This window comes from Triturus cristatus, chromosome 1_2 (genome assembly GCF_964204655.1).
Source record: "Triturus cristatus chromosome 1_2, aTriCri1.1, whole genome shotgun sequence".
Classification (NCBI taxonomy): domain Eukaryota; kingdom Metazoa; phylum Chordata; class Amphibia; order Caudata; family Salamandridae; genus Triturus; species Triturus cristatus.
Genome location: NC_140580.1, coordinates 175,518,938 through 175,536,903, shown reverse-complemented (window position 1 = coordinate 175,536,903; position 17,966 = coordinate 175,518,938). Strand labels below are relative to the sequence as shown.

General features: G+C 41.8%; 1 protein-coding gene across 7 annotated transcripts in view; it reads left to right on the top strand.

Moving 5' to 3' along the window:
- The window catches only part of ADD3 (adducin 3), a 326,180-nt gene that overhangs the window by 294,902 nt on the left and 13,312 nt on the right, over positions 1–17,966 (top strand). For 4 of the 7 annotated variants that reach the window (XM_085603444.1, XM_085603440.1, XM_085603443.1 and 1 more), the window contains one exon: positions 6,487–6,610. In XM_085603444.1, coding sequence (XP_085459570.1) covers positions 6,487–6,610 — 124 coding nt within the window. Of the gene's footprint in view, positions 1–6,486; positions 6,611–14,408; positions 14,502–17,966 lie in introns of all 7 variants that reach the window. The other 3 variants (XM_085603437.1, XM_085603439.1, XM_085603438.1) reach the window with 1 other exon arrangement.

Genomic DNA, 17,966 nt, shown 5'->3' with positions numbered 1-17,966 from the left:
TATTGCCGAGCCCCAGACTTATTCAAAAAGCCAATTCTAACAAACTAAGACAAGGTGTGGCAAGAATATGTCCATCTCCAAGATGCCCCAACTTCGGTAGTGGACCATTACACGGTGAAACTCCATGTGGTATAGGAAGAGGAGGACTTTCTCATTGAAACACTATCGAAAACTGAGTGATCTGTACAGTAATTGCAATGTTAAATACATTTTTAAGTACTGAGCTGAAAACGTTTGTGACCCAATAATAACTAGGGTTGTTGCACCTATATTTAAATAAAAGTTTAAACTGGCCCCAGAGAACCCCACATATATCAGGTGACCAGTATTACAAGATTTGCTTGTGGGCCCAAGAGTGCTCGGGTACAGACCATCCCATTCTGCCTCACGGAAAGCAAGCAGATTAATGCCCTGGCAGAAGTTCCGTTGTGTGGACTTTTGCATTGTTGCACCTAGCCAACTCGGTTGGACTAATGTCATGATAATAACGATACACCTGGGAGTAGATGGAGCCCTTAGGGAAGGGAGCTTGTCAGGGAAGGATCATCTCAAATGCAACCATAAGGTGCTCCTTAGACATAGCTATCGTGTCCAGAGAAACCAACAACACCTTTCTCCTCCAATTGCTTGCCTGCTTGTGAGTTTCTTGATTCTAACCTGAAGTCCAGCAGCCCCTCCTTAGTGTGCCCTTTAATTGACTACAACTTTTCGGTTGTTTAAGAAAATAAAGGAAGAGACTGAAAAAGACAAAGCTGTGAGGCACTCCAAACCCAGCTTTTAAGATCAGGGTTTTGGAGACCGCAAGTGCAATCTGGAGCCAAGTCAGCAGCCACCTCAAAATACCCTGTATACCAACCAGAGCCCTTTCAAGAGGGTCACTAAGGAAAGTCCTATTTTGTGCAAAGCTTCAAGTGCGATAGCTGTGGGAAGGCCGGAGATATCCCCCACTTTCCCCACAACAAACGTTAATGCCTGCTGTGTTACGTTTAAGGTTATATCTTCAATCTGAAGAGATTAACTCACAGAAGTGGGTATTTTCCATTATCATGTACGGATATTGCCTGCAGTTTCATACCACATATCGCCACCTCAGCCGAGACCACCAAAACCTGCTGCAGGACGAAATGCAGGCATTGCTTCAAATGGATCAGGTTGGCTTGTTCCACCAGACCAGTGGTTCAATGCATTTATTCCCTATACTTTCTCATTCCCTAAAAAGAGGGGATCCTGTCGCCAGTTCTCCTTCAGCCACTCAATTCATTAGGTCTGAGCTTTTGCCTGTTTTTCCCTGCCAATCCTCAGTTGGTTGCAAAAAGGCCTGTACAGCCTTTAGATGTCAAAAGAACTCTCATGTTCCTAATTGACTGTACAGTACCCTTTGAAAGACTAAATAACTCTTTGTAGCATTTGACCAGCCCCAACTAGGGAAAGCGGGCCTTGCTCAGTGTATTGTTAAATGTATTAGAATTTGCTATGCCAAAGCAAAATGCACCCTACTCTCTACCTAGAGTTTATTCCACTCAGAAGTGGCAGCTCCGCGGCTTTTCTATAGCCAACCCCTCACTTGCAGATCTATTTAAATCTGCAACATGATCTACTAGAAACACTTTTACCAAATGTTGGTGTGTGGACATTGATGCCTGATATGAAGCAGAAGTTGGGCAAACTCCCTTGAGTGCTGCATTCCATTGGACAGAACAGTGTGTCTGCAGAACCTGAGTGCTTGTAGTTCACTTTTTGCCCAGTGCTCAGTACAGCAGGACTGAGTTGTTTATGGTTCTAATCCAATGATCAAGGCCATAAGTGTGATCCGCTTATTATTAAAATTTCCGACAATGGCAGTAGACCAGGAGTATTTATTGAAAAGAGCATATATTAAAGCCAATAGACCTTTAAGGGGGGATGGTTATTGCATGTGATTGAAGATTCTAAAGAAGCATTTTTTCATGGAATACAAGTACTGTCTAGGGCTAGACATGTGTTTTTTAGTTGGTTGCCCACTCTCATAAACGCCCAGGCTAGGATATGTGCACTCTTTATTATCAACTATAATTTGGATAAAAGTTTGTAATTTTATGACTGGATACCCAATAGGTGCCTTGTGGGAAAGGTTATACTCGATACCAGTGGTTCTTATTATGAGGACCCCTACTGAATCGCTTTTGATGGCTCAAGACCCATGCCTAAGCAAGTTCTATGATTTGAAGCACAAAACAATACACAAAAAACCACAAGCATACATTAAACTAATACAGAAATTATGAAATACTTTATTTTATTCAGAAACAAAAACTATGCAAAAAAAGTATATTTTAGTTTCAATGGACAGGTTGGAGCTTTTCAAGAGTTTAGTATTAATTCTAAAAGACAGAGCAATATGTTAGGCTCCTTCATATCACTTAGTCCTTTTTTGCTTCTAATGCATGATCCTTTTCAGTCAACGCATAGCAGTGCTTCAATTGTGGCCACCAATCCCCTACACTAGTCTGTTTGATGTCCTTGTACTTCTCCAAGGAATGGAGATAAGGATACCAACCTAATTGCAAGATGGCCACCTGCTGTTATGTTTCATTTACATTTTTATATTCCAGTCTACGATTTAGGCGGAATCATTTTTTTCCTTGTTGTACTTTTAGTCGAATTTATCTTGCATATGCATGTTGAGCTTTTATGTGCTTTTATTGTGGATGGTTAAGTGGGTGAATGTAAGAATGAGTCAATGGTGGATGAATGCAAGAGTGCAATGACTATCTGAGTGCACTTATGATGATGTATTGAGTGCCTAAAGTCACAAGTGACTGAAGCAGCACTTTTAGTTATGGGCCATACTTATTGGCTTTGCCATCAATTGTTCTGTTCTACTACTTATCTTTTTGTTCTTTACCAAACTTGGTTTGGACCACTTAAATTCTTTATTTCTTAAGCATGTTTTTTGTTTGACTAGCAGTTGTGGCACATTTAGCGCATGCAATTACTATGAAGAGAGCATTGCTACTTGTGCTAAGATAAAGGTGAGCAAGGGCATCTTCACAGAAACCGATTCTCTTTTTAAGAGTCTGCTTTTGTAGGTCTTCTGGAAGCACACACACAGCCTCTTACCCATAGTTTTACAATCCGGTTTCCTACACTAAGCAGCTGGAACATTGCTTTACAAATTGATCCTACCCAAGATACTGTGTACAGTGGATATGCCAACATCAGACATGTTGACCGTGGATGCAAGTTTTGGTTGTTTTTTCCTTCTATATGCATTTACTCTCTCATAGCATTGTCAATTGTAGTTGCATTCATATAGCGCTTAATATACCTGATTTGGCATTGCAGTGCTTTATAGGACATGGCACACTGCTCCGGAACTCAAGGTTAGTAATGCTTAATTCAGTGGTTTTTGGTAACTGTTGGTTATTGTGATAAGTATTGAGCTTTCAGGGAAACCAGTATACAGATTTACTCTAGTTTATTTATGAGAGATTACCTTGATGGGCATTATGTGTTATCAATGGTGTGCTTAAGTGAGTTCATGCAATTAATTGGTGCAATGAGGAGGCTAGAGGTGAATAGGTTTTGTTGGGTTGCAACGATAAAGTTTCAAAGAAAAAGGAGTTGTGAGCGATATAGTAAGGTGTGAGCAATTTGCACAAATATGATAATAGAGATTCATGCAGATAACAGAGTTGGTAGTGCTCTCAGGTAGGAGGCATGCAGAGGATGGAAGGTCGGGAGGGAGTACATCAAGATACGAAGGAGAGAAAACACCCGATAGTGTCCAGGCGAGGCATGCAGGGGATGGAAGATAGAAAGAAAGGAAGAGAGGAGAGGAAACGGTTTCAAGTCTTAACATCAGTCTTTTAGCAGTGTTTTAGGAATATATGGGGGGGGGGAGGCGTTTTGAGGTAGCATGTAATCTGAAGAGGCAAAATTAGAGGCAAATTACATTATTTGCATGTGAGAAAGCCCTGTTTTATGTACTACTTATAGGCACTAGAATGAGTCGAGTCATCTGTGTGAAGCAAGAATGCCGCTTCAGCAAGGCCAACTGATCAGCTAACGGGTTGGAAGTGTAAATAAAGCAATGGCTGGACACATAGGCAGGAAACATCGAGTGTGCTCGGCTATATGCGAAAGAAGCAAGCAACTTTATCATAGCAACGTGAGAGAATACGCAGGGTAATTTTTTTTTTTAATGTTTAGTGTGTCAGTCGACAAGAGGCTTTAACTCATGCTGCCAATTCCATGTCTGACTTTTCAACCCTCCTGCACTACCGGACCTGGTCAGCAGTGTCACCGAGCAAATTCAGATATCCACTTTCCTGGATGACTGGATCATGTAAGAAGTCTCCCACCACGACCGTACTAATGCCAGTATCTATGGCCACTCACATTTCGGGTTCTGGCCAGCACTGTCTGCTTATTCCAATATCGGTGGCTCCTCAACTCTCCTAGACTACTGGATTCGGTCAGGCATCTCTCACTTTGCTCTGGGGTTATCCTGGTTGTAAGCTGCCACCTGGTTCTGGCTACTCTACTCTATTTACTATGATCTGCAAACACAGTGCAGCCCTAACACCTACTTCTCTGATGACTTTCCACATGCTTCAAAGGACTATTACCCCTTTACTTATTCATGTGCAGTTTTATATAGCGTGCCGAAAACCCACCCTAAAGGTGCTCTAAGAGGTTTACTTAAAACTTGCAAATTTTTCAGTGGTGATAACCTAGTGTAACAAGAGGCTATATGGTTTCCTCCAAAATGAAAGTCACCATTGTGTACATTTCTAGGAAAGGAATAAGAAACCCTGGGATAAGAGTGGATGTAGCCTGTACGAAGCACCTCCCAAGATGAAACTTAACATTTGCTGTTCAGAGTGGTTTAGGCATGAGTTAGATATTTAAAAGCCAATCTAAATGACTGGTTGACCTCTTTTGAAGTGGTGTGGAAATAGCTCTGCTTTGAGCTCTATTTTGAAGGTGCTGAAGGGGAAGATAACTTTTTCTGGTTTTGAGGGTGGGTAGGATTGAGGATCACTCCATAAAAAAAAACATTCCTAACGGGTTCCATTATGCTTCTTATGTCCAAGGGAAGCCATCTCAAGGTGCAGAGAGATGGAGTTATATGGTTGGATCTTCTAGTTCCTGTAATCGGTTAATCATCTGCATTCAGGGCTGCTTTTAAAGGAGCCAGGTGATTTTGGGGATCCCAGTAAAAATGAAGGTGCTATTGGCAAGTCTAGAGAGCACAAGAGATTGGATGACAGTTTTGAAGTCATCTGAAGGTCTGGGGGGAGGGGGGGCGGGCTTTGTTGCACTTAAAAGTCTAATTTGATGCTTTACTATATCTTTGATGTAGGACTGTAAATTTGGGTTTTTGTCTGTAGTGAACCTAGTGATTTCACGCATTACAATAAAGAGTTTGTCCCCGATTAGATTGGTTGCCTCTTGCCAATATTGAACTGGAATGGGGCTGTATGGAGGATCTCTGTTCAAAAGATTCAGTTTAAGGTGTTGTAAAGACACCCATGATTGGTGGGTCTCCAGTATATAGCAATGACTGCATGTCATTTGTGTATAGATGGCCGGGCAGTTCAATGTATAGCATTCAGAGTGTTGCAGAATGCATTGATACTTGTGGAACTCCTTGCTGGAGAGGTTGTTTGCTGGGATATTTGTGTTGAAACGGATGACCAGGCATGATTCGAACCATGTTTGGGGATGTGGCATTTTATTGTAAACTCTTTTACAGAATTACACTAAAATAGACTACTGTGCTACTGATAATTGACCCTGGCTCTCAATCCGTGTATGTTCGAAGTGAGGAAGCTATCTTATGGTCTGTGGATGCGTGTCCTATTTAGAGTGGATTCCTTCCCGGTGTAATTAAAAACGGATCCGGGTAATGTAAAGTTTTTAATGAACTTGTCATCCTCTGTACATGTTAAAAATGAGTGACAGGTTCGGACCATTGCAAGTTTTTCAGTAGGAAGTCGGCATATCTTTTGAGGAGTAAGTTGACTTGTCCAAACTTCAGACTGTCCTGTGCAGTACCATGCTCTGTTTAGAAATTTACTATTGCTATGAGGTATAAAATATGAGGGAGTCACTTTTACCTTTGGCCAGCTTAGCTGGGAAAGGATGGTATTGCATCTGCAATGAGGCAAGACAGGTCTGTATTTGATACTTCCTATAAGGAATCCCATATTTCACTATCTTTACCCAATAAGTGAATTGATGCTACAACGCTCTGTAATTGCTTTGCAATTTGACCAGCTGTGGTTGAACATTTGTGTGTATTGTTACAGTTCTTGGGACTGGTTAAAAACATATTTCCTAATTGATTACATGCTCACATGTCCTTTTCACGTTTTGAATATTTAAAAACGTTTCTGAATGCTGTTGAATGCTTGCTTCTTCACCTTTACCACCCACATGACCAATCGCAGATGGTTTCTCAACAAATAATGTGTGCTAATGGTTTACTTTACTTTGCAGCCAATGCAGTTTGAAGAAGATGAACTTTCCCCTCCGGCACCACCCAACCCTTTCAGTGATCTCACGGAGAATGAAATGGAAAAGTATAAGAAAGAAATTGAACGCCGGCAGCTGGGTTTAGAAGGTCAGTCTGACAGTGTCCTGTTATATGGACCAGTTACAATGCATTCACCTAGCATTATTCTTGAGGAAATTTGCAAAATGCCCCCTTTAAAAAAAATAAAACAAAACCAAATAGAACGTCTTAATTAAATGAGAGGACTTTTTGTGTGAAAGGAGGAAGATCGTTGGCAGGAAATCAAGTTGCATTTGAAGTTTGAATGGATTTTTGTTTTTCTGGCGTAGGTATCCATAGATGAGTTTGCACTAAATTGTGATAGAATGTGCCCCTGTATGTTTTGTTAGTTGATGTGATGGTTTAAAGGGCAATGCCACTTGGTGCAGATCGCGTCCACCTGAACATTGGTCAGTTCTGATGGATACTTCATCCCACAAATTCCTCACCATTTGAATATCCTCCAGGTGCTAGACTGGATCGGGAATTTCTTTCCCCACAGTAGCTCTCAAACTCTGCCAGGTAGCTCCAGGCAATTCCAGTCCTGGTTCTATCTTCCCAAGATATGGCAACATCAGATAATATAACACTGTATGGTGAGGGTCAAGACTGACTTGCATATGGCTCAGTCCAAACTGAGGTGGCATGGTGGACAAAAGAACAATGGCTTGGAATGCTAACCTGAGCAATTGCCACTGGTTAGATGAATTGCAAGGATTCCTCAAATCACCTTCTGTGCGTTTGAGATGTCTTAATTCACCTTACACGGGAACACCACAGGTGGGACCTTCATGCGAAGTGAAGGACATGATCTCAGATTTAGGAAGTTCCTGCATAGGCCACTTTGCCACGGCTCTGAACAGGGAGTTTCACCTATTCTGTGCCCTGCCCTTGCCTCTGAAAGGTTCCCTAGGGGACACCTTCAGGTTCAGCTACTACCCACAGGTTCTGCTGTCTGTCCCCCATTCCCCGCAGAAGGTGCAAGAAGACCAAGCACAACTGATTCTTATCGCCCCATGTTGAACAAATATGGTTTGGTATGCTGATCTGTTGAAACGCCGCTTTAATTCGCTTTTCTCCCTCCCACACAGAAAAGTTCTGCTTTCACAGTAGGATGGTCAGGTCTTCCAGCCCAGTCCCCAGATGTTTCACATGCATGTGTTGAGATTAAATGTTCTCATTAGAGATCTTTTGTTTGCCACAAGAAGTAGTGATTTTTATCCCAGTAACCTGCTACCAAGTGGTTCCATTTGTGCCTCTGACCTACATTGTTATCGTGGTGTGGTTCACTGGGCTTAATTCCAGTCTAATCTTTCTGATGTTCTGCGCTTCAGCTTTCTGAACAAGGCTTGGCAGATGCCAAAGTGAAAGCATATTTCGCTGCACTGTTCGTCTTCATGTGCCTTCTCGATTAACGCTCTAATTTCAGGGCGCCTTTGGTTGCATGGATTTTTTTCTGCCCAGGCCCTCGCAGTTAGATTTAAATTGAGTGTTACCCTTCCTTATGGTTTCAGCGTTTTAAACCGTGCACTGTAGTTGTATTGGTGGCAGACACATCAGCATCTAAGGTCAAAGCCCAGTTGCTCGGTCTATCTTTTACTGCCTTATCCACAGACAAGCTGAATCTTCTTACCTACCCGTCGGTTTAGCCAAAGGCTGTGTTTGCCTTCTATCTTGCTTCCATCCTTCTTTCTTCTAATTCTAAGAAGGAGACATTACATAGACCGGACCCCAGGTGTGCTGCCTCTTACTACATTGAGCATTCAAGACAGGAAAGAGAGGATGATCAGCTCTTTGAGGGTTTCGCTGGAGCCAAGAAATGCAAGTGGTAACAAAGCATACTATTTCTTATTGGATTACGTCTTGGACAAAAAGCTCCACAAGGCTGACATTCATGCACAGTCTACAAGGGCCATGTGAGCCTCTACTCTCTTACCAGGGGGTGTCTCAATGGCTCATATATGCCAGATCACTACGTGGTCTTTTCCATAGCGTTGCTAAACATTACTATCTCACAGCTCAGGTGCAGTAACAGATCTCATGCCAAGACTCTATTGTATGAATTCCTCCGTTAATCAGCACTACTCAATCCCACCTCCTGTGTTAGGATTTGAAGAGGTTAATTTGTTTTGAACGTTTTCATAAGGACAAGAATTAATTTGTGGGAAGAACTGTTTACCTGAAAAGAAAGTTACTTACCTTAAGTAACCGTATTATTAGTGGATACTATAACTCACTACAGGTTCCTAATCACCCTCTCCTCCCTTTTGAGTTAGTGAGGATCGCATTAAGATCCCGATGTGTGCTATGCTACATGTGCCATTATGGCCTCCTTTGTTATACTCTCTCAGTTCCTCACCACATTCCTCGGTGTTTGTCGCAGCAAAAAAGCAAGAAACTGACCCTGACTCGCCACGTATAGCCTTATGTCATTACATCCTGTTCGGACAGAGCTACAACTGGAGTTGTGTGGCAATACTGGCGAGCTATTGCTGTGGGGAAAAAAGGCTTGTGAATGTTTACTACTCATGTTCAGAGATTGTCAAGCATTTTCTCAGCTACATACATTTAAGGTGGAGTTTTGAAGTCATCTGTAGGGATCTATAAACTGCTTCTGAAAATGACTAGACTATTTCAAGTCTGACTGTCCACTTTTTGTTGTTTGTGGGAGTTGTAAGTTTGCAACGGTAACAAAACACACAATTTTATGGCACTGCTAGCCATTGAGGAGTGCTAAAAGGCAGCCAAAATAAATCTGCCTTAATTAATAAGTGTGCTCTACTCTGGACTCGGTGGTCACTGCTGCATATGTAAGAAGGGGTATCTTAGACCTTTGCAAGACAACCACTTGATCGTCCTTTATACATTTTCAATTGTAGGGACTAGGCTCAAGTACCACAGCAGAAACTTTGTTTAAAGATTGGTGGTTAATCGTAGTTTGGGTAAATCGTCTTTGATACATGAGGACCTCCATACAAATTGTTGATTCTGGTGGATATAAAGTTTAGTCTGCAGAATTCTATGTTGCCTGCTCTGATTCTCGGATATTTTAAGTCCACTGGGCTTGGAAAGCTCTAGTAACTGAAAGAACTAGGTTGGTGACAAGATTTGGGAATTTCAGAAATAATTTTTCTGCGGAGCGAACCGCCCGTCCGTCAGTTTGAGCCTAGAAATATAGTAATTCCTTTTGGCAAGTACTCTCTCACAAGCAGATTGAGTACATGCCCACCAGTGACTTTAAGCAGTTCACAGGTTTGTGCTCCTTAGTTTGGTTACTTTTCCCAAATGGGAGGCTGTATTGCGGTCTTTGTCTGGCAGACAGTATATTGCTATCAAATGGCTGGCAGTAATGCTTGGAATCTTTCACTTTTTTGCCAAAAACAGTTCAGTTTTTACATTTTTCAAATCTCTCTTCATTTTCTTTACAGTCTGCTTCATTTGCAGAATGAAACCTTGGGCATTTAAATGGTTTTGAAATAAACTAAAGTAGAGGATCCTTTGTAACACCTAAATCATTGCATTCTCTGCTCCTCTTCCAGATATGCATTGGTGGGTTCCACATGTGGTAGGAGGATCTTCATCAGAAATACTATTCTTGTCGGATGGAGCCGTCTTCTGTGTCATGTATTTCAGTCAGGATACTGCTGATGCATTAAGTTTTCCCTCATGGTCAAATGTATGCACACTTGGCTAGAGCCAAGGCCCCGTCATTGGCTTTTTCCTGATTTACAAATACTCACCTTCATAGCGTCAACTTCATAATCTGAAGCCCTTCTATAAAAAGTGTTTTTGATAACATCAAACAATGTATGTACAATTTGTCAGTTGGATGGCTAGTTGCATAGAAATTAAGTTTTGGTATGGAGGTTTCAGAGGTTGGACCAGATTATATGATGGATATGGAGCAAGGTGTACAGAACATAAATTCGCCCGCTAATCGGGGAGGAGGTATGTTTATGGATGAAGTTATGAGTGTGCTGTGAGAACTTGTAATCCTCCAGGTCATTACTAGAGTTGATTTGTTGTTTGGAAGGCTGAAAGTGAAGTTGGGGGTGGTCTCTGTTCGATGTAAGTAATGGGATTTCAACAGCAGAGTCATTATGCCGGAATTGAGTCTCAAAGTGGAACTGGACTCAACACACTGCTCTTGGGGACATCAGGGCTAAGTACAATCTAGTCGAAGGCCAACATTGGAAAGCACCCTCATACCAAATCTGAAGAACTGTAGTTACAGGTGTGTAACTTGTTTCAACCGAATCCTCCATGACACATCCTGGAAAAACATGTTTGTTCTTTGCTCTACTGAAGTAGCCACAGTTTGTGATTGATAAGAGTGTAGTTTAACACAGTTACTCCGTATCCTCTTTCAGTTTTAAAATCTTTGAAGTTGAGGCAAATAAAATGAATTTTAGTTACATTGAAGACTTTGCTGCTGTGTACTTTATTACCGAAACAAGGGATTTGGCATCTCCTGTAATGATGCCAGTTCTGTCCACAAAGACCAGTGTCTGGAATGCCAGAAAAATTATAACACGTCAGACAATTTTTGCTGCAGTTTGGATAGTGAAAATTATAGGATCAGATTAAATTGCACCAAATTAAACAGTGGAGGAGGAACAGCCATGGCGTGTCCTACCTCCACAGTCTGACCGATCAACATAAGAGCTGTGAGTAATTTTTTTTTATCAGTTTGGAGTCGTACATCTGGTCATTGCCTTCTTAACAAACCTAATGTGGCCTTGTCAAAGGCCTTTTTAGCATCCGGCAGGGTGTTCTCAACTGGGCGAGCACAAACTTTTAGTGTAAGAGCTGTGGTAATATTTTCTGGTTCATTCAGACACATGATGAATCCATGTTGATAGGCAGATAACAGATCAGAGAGAATTGCAACGTTGCATTTTCCCATTGCACAATGCACAGTCTTTAAAGTTGTAGATCAGTAGTAGTAACATATTGATGTGTCCTTGTCATCTATTCAACTAGGGCGATATTTTAACAATTGCAGACTAACTTAAATGCTGCTCTGGATAACTAGCGAGAAAAGAGATTGAGCAATCTGTTATTGGTATAATTCCTGCTAGAAAGCAGTGTACTAATGATGGGAAACTGTAAATGCATTCTCATTTCTCTGGCACATCATCCGTTCCTTAGTGAAGATCAAAAGCATCTAGTTCTTAGTTAGTTTAACTGTATCTATACTACAGTCAAAAGCAAGTGCCCTTGCCCCTAAATATGTTATTGTATATTGCTTCAGATTCCGTTCCACATTTGTCTTTTATACATACATTTCCCATGCAGTATTTAGTTTGTGCCAGTGGTTGGAGGTGGTGGGGACCTGCACTAGTTTGTGGGATTCTGGGCTTATTTTACCTTATCAGACTGTGTTCCAGCATAAGAGGGAGAACGGGAGGGTGAAGAGTAAGATATAACAAGCATTTGCAACGCAATAGGTCTCACATTTACGTGATTTATAGCTATTGGCATTGTAAATGACTAACTTGTATTTGTTTTGGTTTTTTAAAACTATAAATAAAAGGCATTGTCATTACAATGCCAATAGCTTAAACATGCATAAATGCGAGACCTATTGCATTGCAAATGCTTGTTTAATCATGTTGTCTACTTCTGAAAAAGACTGAGAAGAGAACAGCCAACGCATGTTTCACTCTTCGCTAGCTCGCATGCTTGTGGCTTTTTTAAGACTGTGAACAATTGTCGCAAAAAAAATAAAAAATACATACAGTTACAGATATAGTACTCTGTGTAGGTGATTACCACACTGGTGTAATACCACACTCATTCTGAGATCCTAGTTCTATCAGAGCAGAGGTGAAGCACTCATGTTTGTGAGAGTGCATCAAAAATTAAAAAGTACAGTTGTGTTTGTTGGTTGATAAGAGGGAGGGAATGTGTAGTTGCAGAATTGGAGTGGGGAGAGGGTATGGACAGCACAGACACAGTCCATTAATAATTATATAGACACATGCAGGGCTCGAAAAATCCGAAAAATGGTACTAGTCCTGCAGGTCTAGTACCTTCAAAAATCTCCTCGACCTAACTTCACCCTACTTGACCTCCGTCTCTGAAAGCGGAGCAAATGTGACAAGTTAACAAGATTGAAAGGCATCTTTATTGCTCGTTAGCTTTGTGAGCAATAAAAATGCCTTTAAATCTTGTTAACTTATCACATTTGCTCCGTTTTTAAAGACAGAGGATAAAAGTTAGTTTGTTTTCCTACTCGCCAGAAAGGGCGAGTAGGACCTAAAAATAGCTCGTCCTTATTAATTCTACCTCGCATATGCGAGCGGGCGAGTGGATTTTGGCATGGTTGCTTGTTGGAAGATTCAATACTGAAGCTTATGTTTAGGAAAGGTGATGTTAAATGTAATGGATAGATCAGGTCTTAGGAGACGTACAGGTGTCTAATGACATACAGGTCTAGTTTTATCAGAGGAAATGATAAGCTGGGTTACCAGTTACTAGCAATGTTGCCATAGAGAGTTGCATTATAATATTTGTAAAGACGGACTTTAAAAGCTAAGAGCTAAGTATCTCTTAATGAGTACTAGTCGGCGGTAAATATATTTTCCTGCTGATGAAAAGGAAACAGAAGAATAATGAGTGCTACATGTGAAGAAGAGGAGGTGCTGCTAAATCAGAAAAACATTTCCAGGTACAACACCAACACCACCAAATTGTTACAGTCACACTGTACATAGAAGCTAGTACACGGAAGCAACTTACTTTTGCGACTCAACTCCGCCTACACCGTTAGTCCAATTAGGCTCTTAACTCCATCCTTGGAACTGGATTTACATAATCCATCATCATGTACTCACTATAAAGCACTCCAGAGAAATCCTTAACAAGCCCTGCACACAGTGCGAGAGTTTAACTGTTTTTTGGGGGGAAGGGGACAGGAGATGTGCGGGCGCACGCGCCCGGACAGGAGATGTGCACGTGCACATCGCCTGTCCGTGCGCGCACATCTCCTGTCCCCCTTCCGCCGAAAAACCGACGACAATAGATCTCGCCAAGGCGGGCAGCGCGCATGCGTTGCGTCGCTAGGCGAGACCTAAAAATAACAAAGCAGGGATTAAAGAGTTAACCTGCTAAAGAGACAATACGTGTCTGGTGATGGAGGAAAGAGGGTGCAGGTGGAATCAAGACAAAGCATCTTTGGTATTCAACAGTGAGGGCTCTGGCCCCTAAGACCCATCCAATTTACCAAGTAAGCACTGGTTCCAAGTTAAAGAACTTAAATATTAGAAGCAAGGAGAATAAAATCTTATGGCTTATTGGGTTATTGGTTCTTTCCCAACACAGATTCTCCCAGTCTAAAACTTTTGATTAATAAATTTATCTGGCAGACATGATTGACAGGCATCGGTGTTCTTTACAAGAAAACAAGCTTATTGTGAATGATCCTTACTTAGAAGAAGGATATCCTTGAGTACCTATCTTAACAAGGGAATGAAGTTCTGCTGAATTTTCCTGTACAGTTGGGACTTCTTCATGTACTTGTTGAACTTATTTTGTACAGGCTGGTTTGAAAGTAAAGTGTGTTTCTTGATGGAGACTTATTTTCTAAATGTGCTTGGAATGTTATTAATTCTCAATAATACTGCATGTTCAGCTGACTAACTTTTTGTATAGCCCATTTGCCACTCTCCCTACTTGGTCTCTGCACATAGTATAGGAAGAACCGTTTATTAAATAGTATTCATGGCTCTTGTTGAAGTCCTAGCTGCTAACAATTCACTTTGTGGTATGTTTGATACCTGTTTACACATGTGAAACCACTAATCTTCCTGCATGATTTCTCCAATGTATGTGCTTAGCTTCTAACAGTACCGTTGTTCTGCAGATGCTGAGCAAGAATTAATCTCAGATGAAGGTTTATCTGTCTCTGTAATATCTGAAAGCCAGTCGTCCCAAAATATTCCAGAGAAATCGAAAGGTACTTTGGATTTCTGGCATGTTCCCTTTTACTTTATACTTCAATGGTGGCGGGAACAAACTTTTTGGATTTTGATTAATTTTGGAATACAAAGTGCTTTGAATTTTACTTTGATAATATACAGAGAATGTTTTACCTATTCTTCAACATTGGTTATTATATACATGTACAGCTTTCAAAAGTTCAACAGGTTGGCAGATCCTTGGTACAGTAGCCCTATAACAAGATTCAAATCTTTAAGTTTTAACCAGCGAATTAACAGGGCCTAATCACAAACCCTGTATCCTGTTTACAGGTTCATTGAGGGCAAACTGAATGAGCTCATCCTTTCACTATTTACTCTAAAAAGAGAGTGTATTGTTCGAGGCATGTGTGCTGTAGAAACACATGTTTTGCATATTCTTGCCATCTAGTGTTGGGTCCGGATGTTTGCAAGTTGTTTTTCTTCGAAGAAGTCTTTTCCAGTCACGAGGTAAGGGGACTCCTCCTTTTGGTGATAGTGTGCCTGGGCATCAATTCCATTGTCAGATTATTTTCTTTCCGCCAAAGGGTTCGGACGTGGTCTGCTGTGCTCCGGGTCGAAACCGTTCTTTGGAACCCCTTCAGTTCACCACCCAATGTACCCTTGTCTGTATTGTTTCGGACGTGTTTCCCATTCTCCTCATGTTGAAAATCAGGACAATCTGCGTAGGATCAACAAACCTCCAACTGCGGCCTTCGAGCCTAGCCCGTTCTTTAATTCCACTCGAAACTTTAACATCAAGTAAATTCGCTGATGGAACGGACTCCGTTCCAATTCTGCCCTCGGTGCCATTCCAAGTATCCGTGCACCGGCCTCCACAAACTTTGTAACTTGTGTTTATCTCCGCTCGAAGAAAAACCTCTGAGACAGTCTGGTTCGATGGAAGGAAATGCAGCTACAAAACATTGAAGAAACCCCGATATCTTCGGAACAAGGAGAAATGGAAACTTCAGCAGCAGAAGAAGAGTCCTTCTCTGTTCAAGATTCCGATTCCAAGCTGTAGATAGAATTGGAGTCCCAAGGCATTCCAGCCGGTCACGGTGCAGTGAGTACAAAAGCCACTTTACCCACAAAACCCGCTTCCATAAAACATAAAGCATCCGGGCCACCACTGGCAGTTCAGGCTGGACTGTTCCCATTGGGCACAGGGTCAAGACTGATTTGCATATGGCTGGGTTCAAAATGGAATGGGGAGCAAAAAAACGATGGATTTAGGCCCAGATCTCTGTACTGGGGTGAATTTATGATATTATTCTACATTCTGTCCAATTGTTGTTTTTGCATTTGTCACCCCGAATGGGACCGGTATGCCCAGACGTGGGTCTTGTGCTCTCCATCCCACTGGGGTCAAGCTATCCTGGCTGATGAGGGGTGAAACCCCGAAACCGGTCCTAGGATGCTTGTTTCCAGTCCAGAGAGGACCTGGCCTGGCAGCCTCATAAATTTCAACGTAAAAAAGATTTTGACGAAAGCCTGAACCATTCAAGATACTGCCGAAAACAAACAGAAGTGGAGAAGGTCATCGAGGAAGTAATGCCTCCGACAACACCTGAGCCGCTTGACGAAGAAGAGGAAGATTAATTCTTCCTCAGAGAAGAGGTTGAAGATGACTAATAAACGTATGAAGGGTCAGCGATCTCCGAATCAAGACCTGCAATAGCAAGATCTTGACGCCGAATCACCGGAGGAGGCTGAGGAAACGTATCCCTTGAGGCCATCACCGCCAGATGACATTGGCATGGATGATCAGGTGATTAAGAGCAAAAACATATGGGGCTCAGCTGGCGGAAGAAAATCCCCAATCATGTTTTCTATCGGAGACTTTGATGCCATCACAATCAAGAAATCAATTCCATCCAATGCTGCCAAGTGTAATGGACCAGGGAAAGGAGGCCTTCAAAGAGCCTGCAACATGCAAGGCTATCACACCAAGAGTGGAAAAGAAGTACAAGCACTCCTCTAAAGAACCTGTATACATCAGAGGGTCTGTACCAGCTGATTCTATTATTACTTCCACAGCAAGGAAAAGGGCAAATGTGCCAACAGCAGTGGGTCCACCTCTGGACAAGGAAAGCAAAAGGAAGGACCTTTTAGGGAGGAAAGTAGAAAGTGCAGCAAACCAATGGTGCATAGCTAATTCGAATGCATTGCTAAACAGACATGCGTATCAACATTGAGAGGAGGTAGGAAAACTGGTAACCTACCTGAGCAGTTCCAAAGAAGAGCTAGCCACTTGGTGGAAGAGGGCAAAAACACTGCTAGCACATGTTTGTAATCGGCCCTGGATGCTGCAGAAACATCAAGCATACAAATGATGATTGGCATCACAGAAAGGAAGCATGCATGGTTGAGAATATGAGGCTTCAAACCAGAAGTGCAAAGTAATATCATTAATTCACCGTTCAATGGTGAACAACTGTTTGGAAGTGTGGTTGACGACAAACTCAGTCAATTGAAAAAGGACAACGAGAGAGCTAGGTCCATGGGCGCTCTACAATTCAGAGGCATGCGTAGAGGCACCCCTTCAAGGAGACCAACAGGTAGAGGTACATACCAACCTACTACTGCACATCAAACTTACCAACAAACATGCCAAGGAGCTAGCCAAGGACAGCAGCAGGACTGGCAATATCAACATGGAAGGGAATCCTTTTGAGGGCGTCCATGTGCCAGAGGACAGCCACAGAGAGGTGGGCAACAGACCACTACTAAGTGACTGCATTCAAAAGATTGCACACTCTTAAAGAACAGTGAGTATTCACACAGAAAATCAACCTATACTGAAACACCCTGTAAGTTTACAGTTCCTCCAGCATACTATACCAGTAGGAGCCAGACTGACGTTATGTCCTTCCATCTTTGAAGGAAAAATATCAGACAAATGGATCTTAAACATGATACAGTACGTTTACTGCATAGAGGTAACAAAACATCCAGCAAACAGGAGACTAAAACAAAAAATATATGCAAAAACAGAATTATCTCAGCTACTCAGAGGTGCAGGAACTTCAAGGGAAACATGCAATAAAGTACGTACCACGCAAGGAAAATAACTGAGTATATTCTACATACTTCCTAATTCCAAAGGTAGGTCGAACTTTACACCCAATATTAGACCTAAGATTTCTGAACAAATTTATAAAACGTAAAGGTTCAAAATGACTACACTGCAAGAAGTGATATCGCCATTGCAAAAAGGAGATTACATGGCTACCATAGACTTAAAGGATGCATACTTGTACGTCCCTATGAACAAAAGACACAAGAGGCCGTTAGGATTTATGGTCAACAAAAAACTACCAATTCAAAGTACTGGCTTTCGGTCTATAATCAGCACCAAGAGTGTTCACAAAGTGCCTAGCAGCAGTAGTGGCACATCTCAGAAGGCAGGCGATTCATGTTTACCCCTACTTAGATGACTGGTTAGTAAGAGCAAACTCCTA